At 43.9% G+C, this 24,504-nt stretch overlaps 1 protein-coding gene across 4 annotated transcripts in view; it reads left to right on the forward strand.

Moving 5' to 3' along the window:
* The first annotated feature begins 1,059 nt into the window (after positions 1-1,059).
* tlcd3ba (TLC domain containing 3Ba) overlaps positions 1,060-24,504 on the forward strand; it is a 77,971-nt gene continuing 54,526 nt past the window's right edge. For 3 of the 4 annotated variants that reach the window (XM_063063074.1, XM_063063067.1, XM_063063076.1), the window contains exon 1: positions 1,208-1,263. In XM_063063074.1, coding sequence (XP_062919144.1) covers positions 1,209-1,263 — 55 coding nt within the window. In that variant the 5' untranslated portion in view covers position 1,208. Of the gene's footprint in view, positions 1,178-1,207; positions 1,264-24,504 lie in introns of those variants that run through there. The other variant, XM_063063071.1, reaches the window with a different exon arrangement.

Raw genomic sequence — 24,504 nt, forward strand, 5'->3', positions numbered from 1 at the left:
AGTTAATCGGCCAGTCAGTGCCTGAGGGAGGGAACGGGGCCCACAGTTCTGGTACAGTATAAACCACAAGGAAATGGGTGCAAGGTGAATGGAGGGAAATAAATTTGACAATTCTAAGAACAAACTAAGGGATAAGGGCAGCATCTGAGGGGAGGCACATAGACAATAGACAATAGGTGCAGGAGTAGGCCATTCAGCCCTTCAGGCCAGCACTGCCATTCACGGTGATCATGGCTGATCATCCACAATCAGTATCCTTTTCCTGCCTTCTCCCCATATCCATTGACTCCGCTATCTTTAAGAGCTCTATCTAAATCTTTCTTGAAAGAATCCAGAGAATTGGCCTCCACTCCACATAGTATTGGCTAATTGGATCTAAAATAAACCCAGTGAAGTGGGTTGAAACACACATCAAATCCGGCAGCATTTTATGGCAAGAATAGGGTCTCAATGTTCAAGATCTCCAACAACCCGGGGCCAGTGCTGCTCTGGCCAAGGGAAGTGGATGGGAACAACCTTCAGGTCGGTCAGCGTCTGAGGGGAGGGAAATAAGGTCGACTTTCGAGTTTGGATTACAACCCAGGGAACGTTAAAAACACACATGCGGTCGGTCAGCGTTCGAAGAAAGGAGAAACCAACTCAATCGTTCATCCCACGCAACTAGACCAACAAGAGAAAGCACCGACACCGTCCCCTTCTTTCACCTATTCGTCGAGAGCTCGGACTGGCGGTCGGCGACGGCCAATCAGAACGAAAAGGCGGTCGCGGATGAGATGTCTGTCTTCAGCGTTGTCCAGTGGGAGAGAGGACGATTGGGTACGCGCGATCACGTAGGGGCGGGTCCTGCAAGGCTCCGTATCCTTGGATTGGAGGACGGAACTAGTGCAAGCCAATGAGGTCGGTTGCGGCTTCGCACGGAGTACGTGTGATTGATGGGACCGGGCGTCCAGCACAGACCAATGCGGTTCGGAGAGGGGAGGGACAATAGGGTAGTTAAGAAGGCGAGTCCCGCGCATAGCAATGATTGATGGGTGAACGGTTCCAATGAGAATGTATGGAGGGCGGGACAATCAACGGGAGACAATTGCGTTCGACTGGTGCGAGCTGACAACATGACCAATGGAATGGGAAGCCGGGAGCGGGTCCAGCTCGTGCAGCGCTTAAGACTGATGGTTGGGTAAGGCTGTGGGCGTGTCGAGCACGGGCCAATGGGAAGGAAGGTTTGCGGGGATCGTCACTGCTCATGCGCAGCTGGAGGCGGCGGTGAGTGAGGTCGCCCTCTGACCCCTGACCCTGTTGCTAAGTCCAGGCTGTAACCCCTGGTACACGCACCTTGACCCTCAGTGTCTATTTCTCCCTCTTCTCTCTACTAACTCTCTTAACCGTCTATTCCCCTCATTCTGCACCTCCCCCTCTCTTCCCCCTCTCCCCCCTCTTCCCCTCTCCCCTCTCTCTTCCCCCTCTCTCCCTCCCCTCCCCCTCTCTCTTCCCCTCCCCTCCCCCTCTCTTCCCCCTCCCCTCCCCTCTCTCTTCCCCCTCTCCCCTCCCCTCTCTCTTCCCCTCTCCTCTCTCTTCCCCCTCTCCCCTCCCCTCTCTCTCCCCCTCCCCTCTCTCTCCCCTCCCCCTCTCCTCCCCTCTCCCTCACCCTCTTTCTCTCCCCTCTCTCCCCCTCTCTCTTTCTCCCCTATTTCATCTCTCCAACCCTCTCTTCAGCCCTTTCTCCATTCTCTCTGGGCTCTGGGGGATAATTTATGATTAATTCTCCCCCAATTCGTAATGACCATCCTGTGTTGATGGCCACACAAGGTCACTGGTCAGAAGTCACCGAGTAGCAGAGCATGTCATATAATTTGCAGGACAAAGGTTAAAGGTGGTGCGGCTTTCTCATGCTAGGTTGCAGGTTAAAGGTCGCAGCTAGCATAGTATAACCCTGGAGCTCAGGGTTTAATGATATTGCCCTGCATCATATAATAGAAACATAGAAAACATAGAAAATAGGTGCAGGAGTAGGCCATTCGGCCCTTCGAGCCTGCACCGCCATTTATTATGATCATGGCTGATCATCCAACTCAGAACCCCACCCCAGCCTTCCCTCCATACCCCCTGACCCCTGTAGCCACAAGGGCCATATCTAATTCCCTCATAAATATAGCCAATGAACTGGCCTCAACTGTTTCCTGTGGCAGAGAATTCCACAGATTCACCACTCTCTGTGTGAAGAAGTTTTTCCTAATCTCGGTCCTAAGAGGCTTCCCCTTTATCCTCAAACTGTGACCCCTCATTCTGGACTTCCCCAACATCGGGAACAATCTTCCTGCATCTAGCCTGTCCAATCCCTTTAGGATTTTATACGTTTCAATCAGATCCCCTGAAAGTCCTGCCATCCCAGGAATCAATCTGGTGAACCTTCTTTGTACTCCCTCTATGGCAAGGATGTCTTTTCTCAGATTAGGGGACCAAAACTGCACACAATACTCCAGGTGTGGTCTCACCAAGGCCTTGTACAACTGCAGTAGTACCTCCCTGCTCCTGTACTCGAATCCTCTCGCTATAAATGCCAGCATACCATTTGCCTTTTTCACCGCCTGCTGTACCTGCATGCCCACTTTCAATGACTGGTGTATAATGACACCCAGGTCTCGTTGCACCTCCCCTTTTCCTAATCGGCCACCATTCAGATAATAATCTGTTTTCCTGTTTTTGCCACCAAAGCGGATAACTTCACATTTATCCACATTAAATTGCATCTGCCATGAATTTTCCCACTCACCCAACCTATCCAAGTCACCCTGCATCCTCTTAGCATCCTCCTCACAGCTAACACTGCCGCCCAGCTTCGTGTCATCCGCAAACTTGGAGATGCTGCATTTAATTCCCTCATCCAAGTCATTAATATATATTGTAAACAACTGGGGTCCCAGCACTGAGCCTTGCGGTACCCCACTAGTCACTGCCTGCCATTCTGAAAAGGTCCCGTTTATTCCCACTCTTTGCTTCCTGTCTGCTAACCAATTCTCTATCCACATCAATACCTTACCCCCAATACCGTGTGCTTTAAGTTTGCACACTGATCTGCTGTGTGGGACCTTGTCAAAAGCCTTTTGAAAATCCAAATATACCACATCCACTGGTTCTCCCCTATCCACTCTACTAGTTACATCCTCAAAAAATTCTATGATATTTGTCAGACATGATTTTCCTTTCACAAATCCATGCTGACTTTGTCCGATGATTTCACCGCTTTCCAAATGTGCTGTTATCACATCTTTGATAACTGACTCCAGCAGTTTCCCCACCACTGACGTTAGGCTAACCGGTCTATAATTCCCCGGTTTCTCTCTCCCTCCTTTTTTAAAAAGTGGGGTTACATTAGCCACCCTCCAATCCTCAGGAACTAGTCCAGAATCTAACGAGTTTTGAAAAATTATCACTAATGCATCCACTATTTCTTGGGCTACTTCCTTAAGCGCTCTGGGATGCAGACCATCTGGCCCTGGGGATTTATCTGCCTTTAATCCCTTCAATTTACCTAACACCACTTCCCTACTAACATGTATTCCCTGGGATTTCCCTGCATCACCCTAGCTTTTTGGCTGTTTGACTTTGAACCTTATCCCTGACTTTACTTGGGGTTCCCACTGAACCCTGACCTACATGGCAACATTCAATATCATATAATCCCAGGTAAAGCAATACTGGGCATATTGCAGTCTCTCAGTCTGTGGCAGGTCAAGGGTCACAGGTTATAGAGAATGTAGAGCAGTACAGCAAAGTCCAGGGCTTTAAGCCCACAATAGGCTGACCTTTTAAACCACTCCACAATCAATCTACTCCTTTAGTTCCACATAGCTTCCATTTTTCTTTCATCCGTGTGCCTCACTAAGAGTCTCTTGAACATCCCTAATGTATCTGTTTCTATCACCACCCCTGGCAGTGCGTTCCTCACACCCACCACTCTGTGTAAAAAAACTTACCTCTGACATCCCCTCCACACTTTCCTCCAATCACCTTAAAATTATGCCCTCTTGTATTAGTCATTTCCATCCTGGGAGAAAGTTGCAAGCTGCCCACTCTTATCTTGTACACCTCTGTCAAACCGTCTCTCATATTCCAAGTGTGGTCTAAGAAGGGTTTTATAGAGCTGCAGCATTACCTTGTGGCTGTTGAACTCAATTCCCTAAATGGACATAGAACATTACCAGCACAGTACAGGGTCTTTGTCCTATGACATGCCAACCCTTTTCCCAAAGATCAGTCTAACCGTTCCCCCATACGTAGCCATTTGTTTAATCATCAATATACCCATCTGAGTTTCTTAAATGTGCCTAATATATCTACAACCACCCATGACATGCTGTTCCATTCACCCACCATTCTCTGACATCCTCCCTTTACTTTCCTCCAATTATCTTAAAAAGCACCAAGTATTAGCCATTTCCGTAATGGGAAAAAGCCTCTGGCTGTCCATTCCATCTTGTACAGCTCTCATCCTCCTTCTCTCAAAAGAGAAACACCCTAACTCACTCAACCTATCCTTAAAAGACGTACTGTGTAATCCAGGCAGCACCCTGGTAAATCTCCTCTCCACCCTCTCTAAAGCTTACACATTCCTCTTATGAGGCAACCAGAACTGAGCGCAATATTCCAAGTGTGGTACAAGCAGCATTTTATAGAGCTGCAACATTACCTCGCGGCTCTTGAACTCAATCCCCTGACTAACGAAAACCAACTCACCATACATCTTCTTAACCACCCTATCAACTTGCATGGCAACTTTGAGGGATCTATGGACATGGGCCCCAAGATCCCTCTGTTCCATTACTCTACTAGGAACCTTGCCATTAACCCTGTATTCCGCCTTCAAATTTCACCTTCCAAAGTGAATCACTTACACTTTTCTGGGTTGAACTCCATCTGCCATTTCTCAGCCCAGCTCTGCATCCTGTCCACATCCTATTGTAATCTACGACAACTTTAACATGATCCACAATTCCACCAACCTTCATGTCATCTCCAAACTTTCTAACCCACCCTTCTTCTTCCTCATCCAAGCCAATTATAAAAATCATTAAGAGCAGAGACCCCAGAACAGATCTCTGTAGAATACCACTGGTCTTTAGCCTCCAGATAAAATCTAATACCTCCCCCCAACTTTTGCCTTCTGAAGGCAAGCTAATTCTGAATCCACACAGCCAGGTTTCCCTGGATCCCAAGCCTCCCGACATTCTGAATGAGACCCCCCGCCCCCCCCATGAGGAACCTTATCAAACACTTTACTAAAATCCATGTACGTCCCATCCACTGCTCTAGTTCGTCAATGTGCTTTGTCACATCCTCAAGAGAATTCATTCAAGTTTCGTGACCATGACCTGCTGATAACAAAGCCATGCTGATGATCCCTAATCAGACTATGCTTCTCCAAATTCCCATCAATCATGTCTCCAAGAATCCTTTCCAGTAATTTGCTCACCACTGAGGTATTCTCGCTGGTTTATAATTTCCAGGGTTATCCCTACTGACTTTCTCGAACAAAGCAATAACGTTTGCCCTCCTCCGATCATCTGGTACTACACCCGCATTGAGTGATGATGCAAAGATATTGCTAAAGGCTCAGTAAGCTCTTCTTTCACTTCCCATAGTAACCAGAGTGTATACTGCCTTGCCATAGGGACTTATCTATCCCAAATGCCATTAAGCTATTCGGGGGGGTGAGGGGGGGGTCACAGGTCAGGAGTAAAGGTCAGCACTTAATACAGAACAAAAATGTGAGGCCACAGGTCAGGATTGCTGTTATAGGGGAGGAGTATGAAGGCTAGACTGGATGGATAGCTGTGGACAACTAACTCACTAACTCCTGCTGTAGGATTAAAACTTGCCCAATGGAGCGGATGGGATAGTGCTGGGTAAATGGTGAGAGAATGTGTCAATGAAGTGAGAGCGGGCAACGTGGATGGTATGAGATCGGGTAATGCTGATGATGTGAATTCGGACACTGTTGATGGTGTGTGATCAATCAGTGTCTGCGGTGTGGCATGAGAGAGCATTGATGGTGTGAAATCAGAGAATGTTAATGAAGTCAGATCAGACAGTGTTGATGGAGTGAGATCAGACAGAATTGATGGAGTGAGATAGATCAGTGTTGATAATGTGAGATCGGACAGTGTTGATGGTGTGAGTTCAGACAGTGCTAGTGGTGTGAGATTGGACAGAGTTGATGGTGTGAAGTCAGATCATCTGGATGGTGTAAGATCAGACAGTGTTGATGGTGTGAGATTGGACAGTGTTGTGGAGTGAGATTGGATAGTGTTGATGGTAAGAAATCGAACAGTGTTGATGGAGTGAGAGTTGACTGTATTAATGGTGTGTGATCAGGCAGTGTTGATAGTGTGAGATCAGACCATGTTGATGGTGTGAGATTGAACAGTGTTGATGGTGTGAGACTGGAAAGTGTTGATAGTGTGAAATTGGTCAGTGTTGAATGGAGTGAGATTGTATACTGTTGATGGGTGAGATAGAGATAGTGTTGATGGTGTGTGATCAGGCAGTGTTGATGATATGAGATCGGACGGTGTTGATGGTGTGAGATTGGGCAGTGTTGATGATGTGAATTTGGGCAGTGTTGATGGTGTGTGATCGAGAGAGCATTAATGGTGTGAAATCAGAGAATGTTGACAGAGTGAGATCGGACACTGCCGATTGTGTGAGATTGGTCTTTATTGATGGTGTGAGATTGGTCTTTATTGATGGTGTGAGATTGGGTAGTGTTAGTAGTGTGTGATCAGGTAGCATTGATGGTGTGAGATTGGACAGTGTTGATGCTGTGACATCGGGTAGTGTCGATGGTGTGAGATCTGACAGTGTCAATGTTGTGAAATCAGATCATGTTGATGGTTTGAGACAGGGTAGTGTTGATGGTGTGAAATCAGGTAAAGCTGATGGTTTGATATTGGGTAGTGTAGATAGTGTGACATTGGGGGTTGTTGATGTCGTGAGATCGGGTAATGCTGATGATGTGACATCGGGCAGTGCAGATTGTGTGATTTTGCTAATTATTGATGTTGTTTAATTGGGTCGTATTGGTTGGATGGAGCGATTTCAGGTGGTTTTGATATGTGTGAAAGAGATATGGGATGTACAGATGGTAGTTGTACAGTTGTACTTTTGCCTGTAATATCTACACCAAACCTTTGCCCCATACATCAATCCCACTTGTCCAGAGTAAGACCTCCTTGTTGCCTGCCTTGGTGCATATCTTGTCACTGTTAAAATCAGTGACTAGCTTTGATGCCAACAGCTCCGCTGGCATCACTTTCTGGTTATCACTAACTCTCTGTGTGGGGAAACCTTCCCCATTTCATCCCTGAGACCGTACCCTCTTGTTGATACCTCTATGCAGAGACTATCCAAACTTATAAACCTCTATTTAGTCTCCTGTTAGCCTCCGCTGCTCCAGAGAAAACAACTCCAGTCTTCAAAGTTCAAAGTAAATTTATTATTAAAGTCCATTTACTGTATGCCACCATATACTACCCTGTGAATCATTTTCCACCTTCTCCGTATAACTCATCCCTCTAATGCAGAAAGCATCCTGATGAAGCTCTTCTGCACTCTTTCCAAAGCCTCCATATCATTCCTGTAGTCGGGTGACCAGAACTTCATACAACAATCCGAATGCAGGGATGTTTCATATTTTTGAAATATAATCAAGGCCCAACCCCTAGACTCAATGAGCTGTCCAATGAAAGCAGAATTAGGCCATTCAGCCCATCAAGTCTGCTCCACCATCCCATCATGGCTGGTCCCATACACCTGCCTTCTCGCCATATCCTTTGAAGCCCTGACTGATCAGGAAAATATCAACTTTCGCCTTAAATATATGCACGGATATGGCCTTCACCGCAGTCAGTAGCAGAACATTCCACAGATTCACTACTCTCTGGCTCAAAAAAATCCTCCTTACCTCTGTTCTAAATGGTTGTCCCTCAATCTTGAGGCTGTGCCCTGTAGTTCTGGATACCTCCACCATAGGAAACATCCTCTCTGCATCCACCCTATTTAGTCCTTTTAACTTTAGGTTGGTTTTAATGAGATCCCCTGTGTTCTAATAAATTCTGGTGAGTACAGGCCCAAAGCTGCCTAACACTCTTCGTGTGTTAACCCTTTCATTCCCGGAATCTCATGAACCTACTCTGGATTTTCTCTAATGACAACACATCCTTTGTGTGATATGGGGCCCAAAAATGTCGACAACACTCCAAGTGCGGCCTGACTAGTATCTTACAAAAGCTCAGCGTTATCTCAAACAAGAGAAAATCTGCAGATGCTGGAAATCCAAGCAACACACACAAAATGCAGAACAAACTCAGCAGGCTAGGCAGCATCTATGGAAAAGAGTACAGTTGACATTTTGGGCTGAGACCCTTCAGCAGGACCTGTGGCAGAACATTCCACAGATTCACTACTCTCTGGTTTAAAAAAAAAATCTCCTTACTTCTGTTCTAAAAGGTTGTCTCTCAATTTTGAGGCTGTGCCCTGTAGTTCTGTATCTGCTGAAGGGTCTCAGCCCAAAATGTCGACTGTATTCTTTTCCATAGATGCTGCCTGGTTTGCTGAGTTCCTCCAGCAATTTGTGTGTGTTGCTCAGCATTATCTCCTTGCTTTTATATTCTATTCTCCTTGAAATAAATGCCAACATTGCATTTGCCTTCTTTACCACAGACTCAACCTGTAAATTAACCTTCTGGGAGTTTTACACAAGGACTCCTAAGTCCCTCTGAACCTCCGATGTTTGACCTTCTCCCTATTTAAATAATAATCCACACTATGGTTACTTTTACCAGAATGTATTATCATACATTTCCCAACACTATATTCTATCTGCCACTTTTTTGCCCATTCTTCCAATTTGTCTAAGTCCTGCTGCAATCGCATTGCTTTCTCTGCATTATCTACTGCTCAAGCTATCTTTGTATCATCATCAAGCTTTGCCACAAAGCCATCAATTTCACTATCTAAATAATTGACAAACAATGTGAAAAGTAGCAGTTCTATACTGACCCCTGAGCAACAGCAGTAGTCAGGGACAGCCAACCAGAAAAGGCCTCTTTTATTCCCACTTGCTGCCTCCTGCCTGTCAGCCATTCCTCTATCCATTCCAGTAAATTTAGGCATCCATTAGCCTCATGAGACCATGGATTTGCACCTTGGAAGGTTTCCAGGGCGCAGGCCTGGGCAAGGTTGTATGGAAGACCAGCAGTTGCCCATGCTGCAAGTCTCCCCTCTCCACGCCACCAATGTCGTCCAAGGGAAGGGCAATAGGACCCATACAGCTTGGCACTGGTGTCGTCGCAGAGCAATGTGTGGTTAAGTGCCTTGCTCAAGGACACAACACACTGCCTCATCCAAGGCTCGAACTCACGACCTTCAAATCACTAGACGAACGCCTTAACCACTTGGCCACACGCCAACAATTAAAGAAGTATTTTTCCTGTAACACCATAGGATTTTATCTTATTAAGCTGCCTCATGTGTGGCACCTTATCAAACACCTTCTGGAAATCCAAGTAAATAACTTCCATCTGTTCCCCTTTATCCACTGCGCTGGTTATATCCTCAGAGAACTCCAGTAAGTTTGTCAAACAGGACCTGCCTTTGCTGAATCCATGCTTCGTCTGCCTGTTGGATCCATTTCTTTCCAGACGCCTCGCTATTTCTTCTTTAATGATAGCTTCAGGCATTTTCCCAACTACAGGGAAACTAACGGGCCCATAGTTACCTGCCTTTTGCCTACATGCTTTTTTGAACAGTGGCGTGACATTCGCCATCTTCCAATCCACCTGAACCTGCCCAGAGTCCAGAGAATTTTGGTATATTATTACCAAAGCCTTTACTATAACTTCTGCCATTTTTTTCAGTACTGTGGTATGCATCCCATCAAGACCAGGCGACTTATCTGTCTTCAGGCCCACAAGTTTGCTCAGCACTACCTCTTTAGAGATAGCTATTGTGTTGAGTCCTCACCTCCCATCGCATCCAAAGTACCCATTAAGTTCATCTGTCATTTCTTTGTCCCTCATTATTACCTCACCAGCATCATTTCCATTGATCCAATATCAACTTTCACTTCCCTTTTACACTTCATACAACTGAAAAAACTTTTAGTGTCCTGCTTTATATTATTGGCGGGTTTGCCCTCATATTTCATCTTTTCCCTTCTTAGAGCTTTTTTAGTTGCCTTCTGTTGGATTTTAAAAGCTTCCCAATCATCCAACTTCCCACTCACTTTTGCTACCTTATATGCCCTTTGCTTGGCTCTTATTTGGTCCTTAATTTCCCTTGTCCATCATGGTTGCCTACCCCTGCCATTTGAGAACTTTTTTCTCTGTGGGACATATCTATCCTGCACCTTGTGAACGATTCCCAGAAACTTCGCCATCTCTGCTCTGCCGTCATCCCTGCCTGTATCCTCCTCCAATCCACCTTGGCAGCTCTTCTCTCATGCCTATGTAATTCCCGTTATTCCATTGCGATACAGATACATGTGAGCTTCTCCCTTGCAAATTGCAGTATGACTTCAATCACATTATGATCACTGCCTCCTAAGGGTTCCTTTAAGCTCCCTAATAAGATCGGCCTGAAATGTTGTCTGTACCTTTTTCGATGCTTTTTAGATGCTGCCTGGCCTGCTGAGTTCCTCCAACATTTTGTATATGTTAATAAGATCTGGATTATAACACAACACCCTATCTAAGATAGCCTTTCCCCGAGTAGGCTCAAGCACAAGATGCTCTAAAAAGCCATCTCATAGGGATTCAACAAATTCCCTCTGTTGCGATCTGATACCAACCTGACTTTCACAATCCCCTTGCACATTGAAGCCCTCCCATTATAATTGTGTCATTACCCTTATTACATGTCTTTTCCAGCTCCCTTTGCAATCTCAACCCCACATTTGGCTACTGTTTGGAGGTCTATACATATGATTCCCATAATAGTTTTTTTTTTACTCTTGCAGTTTGTTAATTCCACCCACAAATATTCAACATTCTTTGACCCTATGTCACCTCTCTCTAAAGATGTAATTCCATCTCTTACCAACAGAACCACACCACCGCCTGTGCCTTCCAGTCTGCCGTATGGCAACTATGCCATAGGGCTTCTTTACCTCCCAATCAACCTGTGTTCCCACTTTCAGGGAGTTGTGGACTTGGATCCCAGTGTCTTTCTGTTCATTGCTATTCTTTAGTCCAGGGGTTCCCAAACATTTTTTATGCCATGGAACAATATCCTTAAACAAGGAGTCTGTGGACCCCAGATTGGGAACCCCTGCTTTAGACCACAAGACAGAGGAGTAGAATGAGGCCGTTCGGCCCACTGAGTCTGCCGCCATTCAACCAAGAATCATCTATTATCCCTCTCAACACCATTCTCCTGCCTTCTCCCAATAACCTTTGACACCCTTACTAATCAAGGACCTACCTACCTCTGTTTTAAATATGCTCAATCACTTGCCCTCTACAGCAGTCTGTGGTAATGAATTCTACAGATTCATCATTATCTGGCTAAAGAGATTCTACCTCATCTCTGTTCTAAAGGGATATTTTACGATTCTGAGGCTATGTCATCTGGTCCTGGACTCTCCCACTGATAAAAACATTCTCTATACCTTCACTCTATCTAGGCCTTTCAATATTCTAGAGACTTCAATAAGATCCACCCCCATCCTCATTCTCCTAAACTCCAGCAAGTACAGGCCCAGAGCCATCAAACATTTCTGCCCTTATTACCATTCTATATTTCTCTGTATGTGTCCCAGCCCATTTTAAACATGGGATCAATTATTATCAATGACTTCTATGGTGTGAAATCTGTTATTCTATGGCAGTAGTACAGTGCAAAGATAGAAACATATCCAAGGAGAAAAGGCCGGTATAAAGTTACTATAAATTGCAAAAATTAGTGAATAATGCAGACAAAAGGGAATAGTGAGGTAGTGTGGAAACTGGATGTGGAAACTATAGAAAGGGTGCAGAGGAGATTTACAAGGATGTTGCCTGGATTGGGGAGCATGCCTTATGAGAATAGGTTGGGTGAACTCGGCCTTTTCTCCTTGGAGCGACGGAGGATGAGAGGTGACCTGATAGAGGTGTATAAGATAATGAGAGATTGTGTAGATAGTCAGAGGCTTTTTCCCAGAGCTGAAATGGCTAACGAGAGGGCAAAGTTTTAAGGTGCTTGGAAGTAGGTACCAAGGAGATGTCAGGGGTAAGTTTTTTACGCAGAGAGTGGTGAGTGTGTGGAATGGGCTGCCGGCGACGGTGGTGGAGGCGGATATGATAGGCTCTTTTAAGAGACTCCTGGACAGGTACATGGAGCTAAGAAAAATAGAGGGCTATGAGTAACCCTAAGTAATTTCTAAGTAAGTAAATGTTCAGCACAGCATTGTGGGCCAAAGGGCCTGTATTGAGCTGTAGGTTTTCTATGTTTCTGTGATCATGGTTCCTGGACCATTCAGAATTCTGATTGTACAGGGGAAGAAGCTGTTCTTGCATCATCAAGTGTGGGGCCTCAGGCCCCTGTCCCTTCTCCCTGATGATAGCAATTAGATGAGGGCATGTCCAGGGTGATGAGGGTCCTTACTGATGGATGCCACTTTGCCTCTTGAAGATGTCCTCAATGGTTAAGGAGTCAGAGAGTCACATTGCCGGAAACAGGCCCTTTGGCCCAGCCACTCCATGCTGGCGATGATTCCCATCTGAGCTCATCCCATTTGCCCACGTTTAGCCCGTCTCTCTCTTTCTCATCCACTCATCTGTGCAAGTGTCTTTTAAATTTTGTTAATGTATCTGCCTCTGGCAGCTCATTCCATGTACAGACCACCCTCTGGGTGAAAATGTTGCCCGTCAGGTCCCTATTAAATCTCTTTCTCCTCTTAAACCTCTGCCCTCTGGTTCTTGATTCCCCAACCCTGGGGAAAAAGACTGCACCTTCACCCTATCTGTGCCCCTCGTGGTTTTATACACCTCGGTCTCCTACGCTCCAAGAAATAAAGTTGCAACCTACCCAACCATCTCCATAACTCAGTCTCTCAAGTCCTGAAAATATTTCTGTAATTACACCCAGAACTGCAGTATTTCCAGATGATGTTACAAGACTTGGTTGGCTCAGGGGCAGGAATGGTTACTTCGAGTGCCAGGCTTCAGATGTTTCAGAAAGGACAGGGACGGAGGCAGAAGAGTTGGGGGCGTGGCACTTGGTCAGAGATAGTGTCATGGCTGCAGAAAAGGAGGAAGACATGGAGGGATTACATAGAACATAAAATAGTACAGCACATTACAGGCCCTTCGGCCCATAAAGTTGTGCCGACCCTCAAACCCTGCCTCCCATATAACCCCCCCACCTTAAATTCCTCCATATACCTGTCTAGTGTATTGGCTTGCCTGCAGAAGGCAGAGGGTCGTGGTGGAGGGAGTACATTCAGATTGGAGGATTGTGACTAGTGGTGTCCCTGCCTCCACCACTGACTCAGGCAGTGCATTCCACGCACCAGCCACTCTGAGTAAAAAAACCTTCCTCTAATATCCCCCTTGAACTTCCCACCCCTTACCTTAAAGCCCTGTCCTGTTGTATTGAGCAGTGGTTCCCTGGGAAGAGGTGCTGGCTGTCCACTCTATATATTCCTCTTATTATCTTGTATACCTCTATCATGTCTCCTCTCATCCTCATTCTCTCCAAAGAGTAAAACCCTAGCTCCCTTAATCTCTGATCATAATGCATACTCTCTAAACCAGGCAGCATCCTGGTAAATCTCCTCTGTACCCTTTCCAATGCTTCCACATCTTTCCTATAGTGAGGTGACCAGAACTGGACACAGTACTCCAAGAGTGGCCTAACCAGAGTTTTATAGAGCTGCATCATTACATCGCGACTCTTAAACTCTATCCCTCGACTTATGAAAGCTAACACCCCATAAGCTTTCTTAACTACCCTATCTACCTGTGAGGCAACTTTCAGGGATCTGTGGACATGTACCCCCAGATCCCTCAGCTCCTCCACACTACCAAGTATCCTGCCATTTACAAACCCCATTTCCAGAAAAGTTGGGATATTTTCCAAAATGCAATAAAAACAAAAATCTGTGATATGTTAATTCACGTGAACCTTTATTTAACTGACAAAAGTACAAGGAAAAGAATTTCAATAGTTTTACTGACCAACTTAATTGTATTTTGTAAACATACACAAATTTAGAATTTGATGGCTGCAACACACTCAACAAAAGTTGGGACAGAGACATGTTTACCATTGTGTTTCATCACCTTTCCTTGTAATAACACTTTTTAATCGTTTTGGAACTGAGGATACTAATTGTAGTAGATTTGCAATTGGAAATTTTGTCCGTTCTTGCTTGATATAAGACTTCAGCTGCTCAACAATCCGTGGTCTCCGTTGTCTGATTCTCCTCTTCATGATGCGCCGTACATTTTCAATAGGAGATAGATCTGGACTGGCAGCAGGCCAGTCAAGCACACGCACTCTGTGTCTACAAAGCCACGCTGCTGTAGCCCGTGCAGAATGTGGTCTGGCATTGTCCTGCTGAAATAAGCATGGACGTCCCGGGAAGAGACGTCGCCTTGATGGCAACATATGTCTCTCTAAAATCCTAATATACGCCTCAGAGTCAATGGTACCTTCACATACATGCAACTCACCCATGCCGTGGGCACTGATGCACCCCCACACCATCACAGATGCTGGCTTTTGCACCTTTCACTGATAACCATCTGGATGGCCGTTTTCATCTTTGGCACAGAGAACTCAACGCCCGTTTTTTCCGAAAACTAGCTGAAATGTGGACTCATCTGACCACAGCACACGGTTCCACAGTCTTTCAGTCCATCTGAGATGAGCTCGGGCCCAGAGAACTCGCCGGCGTTTCTGCATAGAGTTGACGTATGGCTTCCTCCTTGTGTAATACAGTTTCAAGTTGCATTTCTGGATGCAGCGACGGACTGTGTTGAGTGACAATGGTTTTCCGAAGTACTCCCGAGCCCAGGTGGCTATAATTGTCACAGTAGCATGACGGTTTCTCAGGCAGTGCCGCCTGAGGGCTTGAAGATCACGCACATTCAACAGTGGTTTCCGACCTTGCCCTTTACGCACTGAGATGTCTCTGAATTCTCTGAATCTTTTCACAATATTATGTACTGTAGATGTTGAAAGACCTAAATTCTCTGCAATCTTGCATTGAGAGATGTTTCTTTTGAACTGACTAACAATTCTCTCATGAATTTTGGCACAAAGGGGTGAGCCACGACCAATCCTTGCTTGCAAAGACTGAGCCTTTGATGGACGCTACTTTTATACCCAGTCATGCTACCTCACCTGCTACCAATTAGCCTGCTTAATGTGGAGTCTTCCAAACCGGTGTTACTTGAATATTCTGTGCACTTTTCAATCTTATTTTAACTCTGTCCCAACTTTTGTTGAGTGTGTTGCAGCCATCAAATTCTAAATTTGTGTATATTTACAAAATACAATTAAAGTTGGTCAGTAAAACTATTGAAAATCTTTTCTTTGTACTTTAGTCAGTTAAATAAAGGTTCACGTGAATAAACATATCACAGATTTTTGTTTTTATTGCATTTTGGAAAATATCCCAACTTTTCTGGAAATAGGGTTTGTACTTCGTACTCTGCCTTGGAGTTTGTCTTTCCAAAGTGTACCACCTCACATTTCTCTGGGTTGAACTCCATCTGCCACTTCTCAGCCCACTTCTGCATCCTATCAATGTCTCCCTGCAATCTTCTACAATCCTCTACACTATCTACAACACCATCAACCTTTGCATCGTCTGCAAACTTGCCAACCCACCCTTCTACCCCCACATCCAGGTCATTAATAAAAATCACGAAAAGTAGAGGTCCCAGAACAGATCCTTGTGGGACACCACTAGTTAGAATCTTCCAATCTGAATGTACTCCCTCCACCACTACCCTCTGCCTTCTGCAGGCAAGCCAATTCTGAATCCACCTGGCCAAACTTCTCTGGATCCCATGCCTTCTGACTTTCTGAATAAGCCTACCATGTGGAACCTTGTCAAATGCCTTACTAAAATCCATGTAGATCACATCCACTGCACTACTCTCATCTATATGCCTGGTCACCTCCTCAAAGAACTCTATCAGGCTTGTTAGACATGATCTGCCCTTCACAAAGCCATGCTGACTGTCCCTGATCAGACCATGATTCTCTAAATGCCCATAGATCCTATCCTATTTCCAGAAGCTTTCTCACCACAGATGTAAGGCTCACTGGTCTATAATTACCCAGACTATCCCTACTACCTTTTTTGAACAAGGGGACAACATTCGTCTCCCCCCAATCCTCTGGTACTATTCCCGTGGACAATGAGGACATAAAGATCCTAGCCAGAGGCTCAGCAATCTCTTCTCTTGCCTCATGGAGCAGCCTGGGGAATATTCCGTCAGGCCCCGGGGACTTATCTGTCCTAATGTATTTTAACAACTTCAACACCTCCTCTCCCTTAATATCAACATGCTCCAGAACATCAACCTCACTCATATTGTCCTCACCATCATCAAGTTCCCTCTCATTGGTGAATACCGAAGAGAAGTATTCATTGAGGACCTTGCTCACTTCCACAGCCTCCAGGCACATCTTCCCACCTTTATAGAACCATAGAAACTACAGCACAGAAACAGGCCCTTTGGCCCTTCTTGGCTGTGCCGAACCATTTTCTGCCTAGTCCCACTGACCTGCACACGGACCATATCCCTCCATACACCTCCCATCCATGTATCTGTCCAATTTATTCTTAAATGTTAAAAAAGAACCCGCATTTACCACCTCGTCTGGCAGCTCATTCCATACTCCTACCACTCTCTGTGTGAAGAAGCCCCCCCTAATGTTCCCTTTAAACTTTTCCCCCCTCACCCCTAACCCATGTCCTCTGGTTTTTTTCTCCCCTTGCCTCAGTGGAAAAAGCCTGCTTGCATTCACTCTATCTATACCCATCATAATTTTATATACCTCTATCAAATCTCCCCTCATTCTTCTACGCTCCAGGGAATAAAGTCCTAACCTATTCAACCTTTCTCTGTAACTGGGTTTCTCAAGTCCCGGCAACATCCTTGTAAACCTTCTCTGAACTCTTTCAACCTTATTTATATCCTTCCTGTAATTTGGTGACCAAAACTGAACACAATACTCCAGATTTGGCCTCACCAATACCTTATACAACCTCATCATAATATTCCAGCTCTTATACTCAATACTTCGATTAATAAAGACCAATGTACCAAAAGCTCTCTTTACGACCCTATCTACCTGTGACGACACTTTTAGGGAATTTTGTATCTGTATTCCCAGATCCCTCTGTTCCACTGCACTCCTCAGTGCCTTACCATTAACCCTGTATGTTCTACGTTGGCTTGCCCTTCCAACGTGCAATACCTCACATTTGTCAGTATTAAACTCCATCTGCTATTTTTCAGCCCATTTTTCCAGCTGGTCCAAGTCCCTCTGCAGGCTCTGAAAACCTTCCTCAATGTCTACTACACCTCCAATCTTTGTATCATCAGCAAACTTGCTGATCCAATTTACCACATTATCATCCAGATCATTGATATAGATGATAAATAACAATGGACCCAGCACTGATCCCTGTGGCACACCACTAGTCACAGGCCTCTACTCAGAGAAGCAATTCTCTACCACCACTCTCTGGCTTTTTCCATCGAGCCAATGTCTAATCCAATTTACCACCTCTCCATGTATACCTAGCGACTGAATTTTCCTAACTAACCTCCCATGCGGGACCTTGTCAAAGGCCTTACTGAAGTCCATGTAGACAATATCCACTGCCTTCCCTTCATCCACTTTCCTGGTAACCTCCTCGAAAAACTCCAACAGATTGGTCAAACATGACCTACCACGCACAAAACCATGTTGACTCTCCCTAATAAGCCCCTGTCTATCCAAATGCTTGTAGATTCTGTCTCTTAGTACTCCCTCCAATAACTTACCTACTACTGACGTTAAACTCACCGGCCTATAATTTCCCGGATTACTTTTCGATCCTTTTTTAAACAACGGAACAACATGAGCCACTCTCCAATCCTCCGGCACTTCACCCGTAGACAGCGACATTTTAAATATTTCTGCCAGGGCCCCCGCAATTTATCTCTAATTGGTCCTTCCTTCACTCCTGTCATCCTTTTGTTCATCACATAATTGAAGAATGCCTTGGGGTTTTCCTTTACCCTACTCGCCAAGGCTTTCTCGTGCCCCCTTCTTGCTCTTCTCAGCCCCTTCTTAAGCTGCTTTCTTTCTTCCCTATAATCCTCAATAGACCCATCTGATCCTTGCATCCTAAACCTCATGTATGCTGCCTTCTTCCACCTGACTAGATTTTCCACCTCACTTGTCACCCATGGTTCCTTCACCCTGCCATTCTTTATCTTCCTCACCGGGACAAATTTATCCCTTACATCCCGCAAGAGATCTCTAAACATCGACCACATATCCATAGTACATTTCCCTGCAAAAACATCATCCCAATTCACACCCGCAAGTTCTAGCCTTATAGCCTCATAATTTGCCCTTCCCCAATTAAAAATTTTCCTGTCCTCTCTGATTCTATCCTTTTCCATGATAATGCTAAAGGCCAGGGAGCGGTGGTCACTGTTCCCCAGATGCTCACCCACTGAGAGATCTGTGACCTGACCCGGTTCGTTACCTAATACTAGATCTAGTATGGCATTCCCCCTAGTCGGCCTGGATTGTCTACGGAATCTCTGTAGGTGGAAGTTAGGAACAGGAAGGGGTCAATAACTCCACTGGGTGCTGTTTATAGACCACCCAATAGTAACAGGAACATCGAGGAGCAGATGGGGAGACAGATTCTGGAAAGGTGTAATGATAACAGGGTTGTCGTTGTGGGAGATTTTAATTTCCCAAATATTGATTGGCATGTCCCTAGAGCGAGGGGTTTAGATGGGGTGGAGTTTGTCAGGTGTGTTCAAGAAGGTTTCTTTCTTTCTTTTTAAATCTTTTTATTAAATAAGTATACAAAAAGGTAAGCCATATAGGCACTAATACACTGTTAGAATATAATAAAATTACAGAAGATATTAATACAAAAAAAATACTACAAACAATGTAATTTAAACATAACATACCAAGGTAACATAATAGTATACTAATTTTATATATATATCAATAGAGAAAAGGAAAAAAAACCCCAAAAAAAACCCACCGTGCAACTAACTAAAAGCAAAGCAAAGCAATGGGCTAACTTGAAACCAAACAGAGTTAAACTTAAAATCACGTCCTCAATTCCGACCTCCATTAAAAACAGTGAAAAAAAACAAGAAGGGTATATATTACATTAAATGAAAATATTGAATAAAAGATCTCCAGGTCTGTTCAAATTTAAATGAGGAGTCATAAAGATTGCTTCTAATTTTCTCCAAATTCAAGCATAATATCGTCTGAGAAAACCAAAAAAAGGTAGTTGGAGCATTAAGCTCTTTCCAATGTTGTAAGATACATCTTTTCGCCATTAAAGTAAGAAATGCAATCATTCTATGGGCTGAAGGAGAAAGATTACTAGAAATTTTAGGTAGTCCAAAGATAGCAGTAATAGGGTGAGGAGAGATATCTATATTCAATACCTTTGAGATAATATTAAAAATGTCTCTCCAAAAAGTTTCCAGAGTAGGGCAAGACCAAAACATATGAGTTAAAGAGGCTATATGCCCCGGACATCTATCACAAAAAGGATTAATATGAGAATAAAAGCGCGCTAACTTATCTTTGGACATATGTGCTCTATGAACAACTTTAAATTGAATTAGGGAATGTTTAGCACAGATAGAGGAAGTATTGACTAATTGTAAAATCTGCCCCCAGTCATCCACGGAAATGATAAACCCCAATTCCTGTTCCCAATCTACCCTAATCTTATCAAATGGAGCTTTCCTAAGTTTCATAATAATATTATAAATCATAGCTGATGCACCTTTCTGACATGGATTAAGGTTAATTATAGTATCTAAAATGTATGTAGGAGGAAGCATTGGAAAGGAAGAGAGTATAGTACTTAGGAAATTTCTAACTTGTAGATATCTAAAAAAAATGTATTCTTGATAAGTTATATTTATTAGATAATTGTTCAAAAGACATAAGGGAACCATCTAAAAATAAATCCAAAAACCGTGAAATACCCTTAGTCTTCCAAATTTGAAAAGCACGATCCGTAAAAGAGGGAGGAAAAAATATGTTACCTAAAATAGGAATCGCTAACCCAAATTGATTAAGATCAAAAAATTTTCTGAATTGAAACCAAATACGTAAGGTATATTTAACTATCGGGTTAGACACCTGTTTAAGGCGTTTCAAATCAAAAGGAAGAGAGGAACCTAAAATAGAGCCAAGTGTATAACCCTGAACAGATTGTAATTCCAATGCTACCCATTTAGGAATGGATAGTATATCCTGGTCAAGTAACCAGAATTTCATATGTCGAATATTAATTGCCCAGTAATAAAGTCTAAAGTTAGGTAATGCTAAGCCTCCATCTCTCTTAGCTTTCTGTAAATGTATTTTACCCAGTCTCGGGTTTTTATTTTGCCAAATAAATGAAGAAATTTTAGAGTCGACTTTGTCAAAAAAAGATTTTGGAACAAAGATTGGTAATGCCTGAAATATATATAAAAATTTTGGCAAAAAAACATCTTAACTGCATTAATACGACCAACCAAAGTTAAATATAAAGGAAACCATTTAGATGAAAGTTGAATAATATGGTCTATTAATGGTAAAAAGTTAATCTTAAATAAATCTTTGTGTTTACAAGTAATTTTAATCCCAAAATATGAAAAATAATTATTAATCAATTTAAATGGAAAGTTATAATATAAGGGAAGTTGTTTATTAATCGGAAAAAGTTCACTCTTACTAAGATTTAATTTATAACCTGAAAAAAGACCAAATTGTTCTAATAGCTCTAAAACAGCCGGGATGGATTTTTGGGGATTAGAAATATATAAAAGTAAGTCATCAGCATAGAGTGATATTTTATGGGACTTTAAGCCCTGAGTTATCCCAGTAATATTTGGAGATTCTCGAATGGCAATTGCAAGAGGTTCTAATGCAATATCAAATAATAAAGGACTAAGAGGACAACCTTGTCGAGTACCTCGAAAAAGAGGGAAAAAAGGTGAACTTAAAGAGTTAGTACGGACCGAGGCCACAGGAGAATGATATAACTGTTTAATCCAGGATATAAATTTCGAGCTAAAATTAAACATTTCAAGCACCTTAAATAAATAAGGCCATTCTACTCTATCAAAAGCTTTCTCAGCATCTAAAGAGATAACACACTCAGGAACATTTTGTGAGGGAGTATAAACAATATTTAACAGTGTGCGAATATTATAAAAAGAGTAACGACCTTTAATAAAACCCGTTTGGTCTTCCGAAAAGAAAGTTTCTTGACACAATATGTAGATAAGCTACAAGAGGAGAGGCTGTACTTGATCAGGTATTGGGAAATGAACCTGGTCAGGTGTCAGAACTCTCAGTGGGAGAGCATTTTGGAGATAGTGATCTCAACCCAACTCCTTTACCATAGCATTGGAGAGGGATAGGAACAGACAAGTTGGGAAAGCTTTTAATTGGAGTAAGGAGAAATATGAGGCTATAAGGCAGAAACTTGGAAGCATATATTGGGAACAGATTGGGATATTGCTTTGTGGATCCAGAACTGGCTTGCCCACAGAAAGCAAAGAGTGGTTGTAAACGGGTCATATTCTGCATGGAGGTCGGTCACCAGTGGTGTGCCTCAGGGATCAGTTCTGGGACTCCAACTCTTCGTGATGATGACATAAAGGTTGGAGGTGTTGTGGATAGTGTGGAGGGCTGTCAGAGGTTACAGCGGGACATCGATAGGATGCAAAACTGGCCTGAGAAGTAGCAGATGGAGTTCAACCCAGGTAAGTGTGAGGTGGTTCATTTTGGTAGGTCAAATATGATGGCAGAATATAGTATTAATGGTAAGACTCTTGGCAGTGTGGAGGATCAGAGGGATCTTGGGGTCTGAGTCCATAGGACACTCAAAGCTACTATGCAGGTTGACTCTGTGGTTAAGAAGGCATACGGTGCATTGGCCTTCATCAATGGTGGAATTGAGTTTAGGAGCTGAGGTGTAATGTTGCAGCTATATAGGACCCTGGTCAGACCCCACTTGGAGTACTGTGCATGTGGAAACCATAGAAAAGGTGCAGAGGAGATTTGCAAGGATGTTACCTGGATTGGGGAGCATGCCTTAGGTTGAGTGAACTTGGCCTTTTTTCCTTGGAGTGACAGAGGGTGAGAGGTGACCTGATAGAGGTGTATAAGATGATGAGAGGCATTGATCGTGTGGATAGTCAGAGGCTTTTTCCCAGGGCTGAAGTGGCTAACACAAGAGGGCATAGTTTTAAGGTGCTTGGAAGTAGGTACAGAGGAGAAGTCAGGGGTAAGTTTTTTATGCAGAGAGTGGTGAGTGTGTGGAATGGGCTGCCGGCAACGGTGGAGACGGATATGATAGGGTCTTTTAAGGGACTCCTGGATAGGTACATGGAGCTCAGAAAAAGAGAGGGTTGTGGGTAACCCTAGGTAATTTCTAAGGTAAGGACATGTTCAGCACAGCATTGTGGCCAAAGAGCCTGTATTGTGCTGTAGGTTTTCTATGTTTCTATTTTTTTTTCATGGTATCTTTCTTTTAACAATAGTCCAAATGTGACCTCACCAGCATCTTGTACACACAGTGTTGGTACCTCATATGCATGCACATAGTGCAATTTTCTCTCACACATATGTGGAGGTATCTCTGTCACAACAGACACAATGGTCTTTCTCTCTCTCTGTCCCTCTTTCTGACACACACACACACATATAGTACATCTACCTCCACGCAATCAAACATTTCCCTCACGTTCTAGGAGGGTCTCTCTCTCTCTCACATACACACACACACACACACACTTAACCTTACAGATATACACACACTAACATGCCATTACAATGACCTACCTGCTGTGATTTCAGGACTCCAGAAGGTGCAGGTGAACCATCCACCTCTGTGACTACATGACTCTTCCATAGAGAGAGTTAAATGCAGCAAATTCCTGAGAGTTGACAACATGGATGATCTCACCTGGTCCCTAAATATCACTTCCCTGAGCAAGAAGACACAGCAGTGCTTCCACTTCCTAAGAAGTGGTATTGAGAAGTGAATCTGGTCAGGTATCAGGTCTCTCAGTGGGAGAGCATTTTGGAGATAGTGATCACGATTCTGTCTCCTTTACCATAGCATTGGAGAGGGATAGGAACAGACAAGTTAGGGAAACGTTTAATTGGAGTAAGGGGAAATATGATGCTATCAGGCAGAAACTTGGAAGCAAAACTGGAAACAGATGTTCTCAGGGAAACTTACGGAAGAAATGTGGCAAATGTTCAGGGGATATTTTCGTGGGGTTCTGCATAGATATGTTCCAATGAGACAGGGAAAGGATGGTAGGGTACAGGAACTGTGGTGTACAAAGGCTGTTGTAAATCTAGTGAAGAAGAAAAGAAGAGCTTACAAAAGGTTCAAAAAACTAGGTAATGATAGAGATCTAGAAGATCAGTGGTCCCCAGCCTCCGGGCCACGGACTGACACATTGCTGCGAAGAATTCAGTGGTGCAGCGGTAGTCGGAACGCACCCAGCACATCTTTAAGAAAAAAGCCGAAATAAACAAACTAATTAATTAGGTGCCGTCTGGCACATAAATGTTGGCCCAGATCAGAGGTGATTGCCGATTGCGTCACCTCTGATCTAGGCCGACATTTACGTGCTGGGCGGCACCTAATTAATTAGCTTGTTTATTTCAGCTTTTTTCTTAAAGATGTGCTGGGTGCGTTCCGACTACCGCTGCACCGCTGAATTCTTCGCAGCAATGTGTCGGTCCACGGCCCGGAGGCTGGGGACCACTGTAGAAGGTTATAAGGCTAGCAGGAAGGAGTTTAAGAATGAAATGAGGAGAGCCAGAAGGGGCCATGAGAAGGCCTTGGCGGACAGGATTAAGGAAAACCCCAAGGCATTCTACAAGTATGTGAAGAGCAAGAGGATAAGATGTGAGAGAATAGGACCAATCAAGTGTGACAGTGGAAAAGTGTGTATGGAACCGGAGGAGATGGCAGAGGTACTTAATGAATACATTGCTTCCGTATTCAATACGGAAAAGGATCTTGGCAAATGTAGGGATGACTTGCAGTGGACTGAAAAGCTTGAGCATGTAGATATAAGGAAGAGGATGTGCTGGAGCTTTTTGAAAGCATCAAGTTGGATACATCACCGGGTCTGGACGGGATGTACCCCAGGCTACTGTGGGAAGCCTCTGGTGATAATCTTTGCATCATCAATGAGGATGGGAGAGGTTCCGGAGGATTGCGGA

Source organism: Mobula hypostoma, chromosome 11 (genome assembly GCF_963921235.1).
Source record: "Mobula hypostoma chromosome 11, sMobHyp1.1, whole genome shotgun sequence".
Lineage (NCBI taxonomy): Eukaryota > Metazoa > Chordata > Chondrichthyes > Myliobatiformes > Myliobatidae > Mobula > Mobula hypostoma.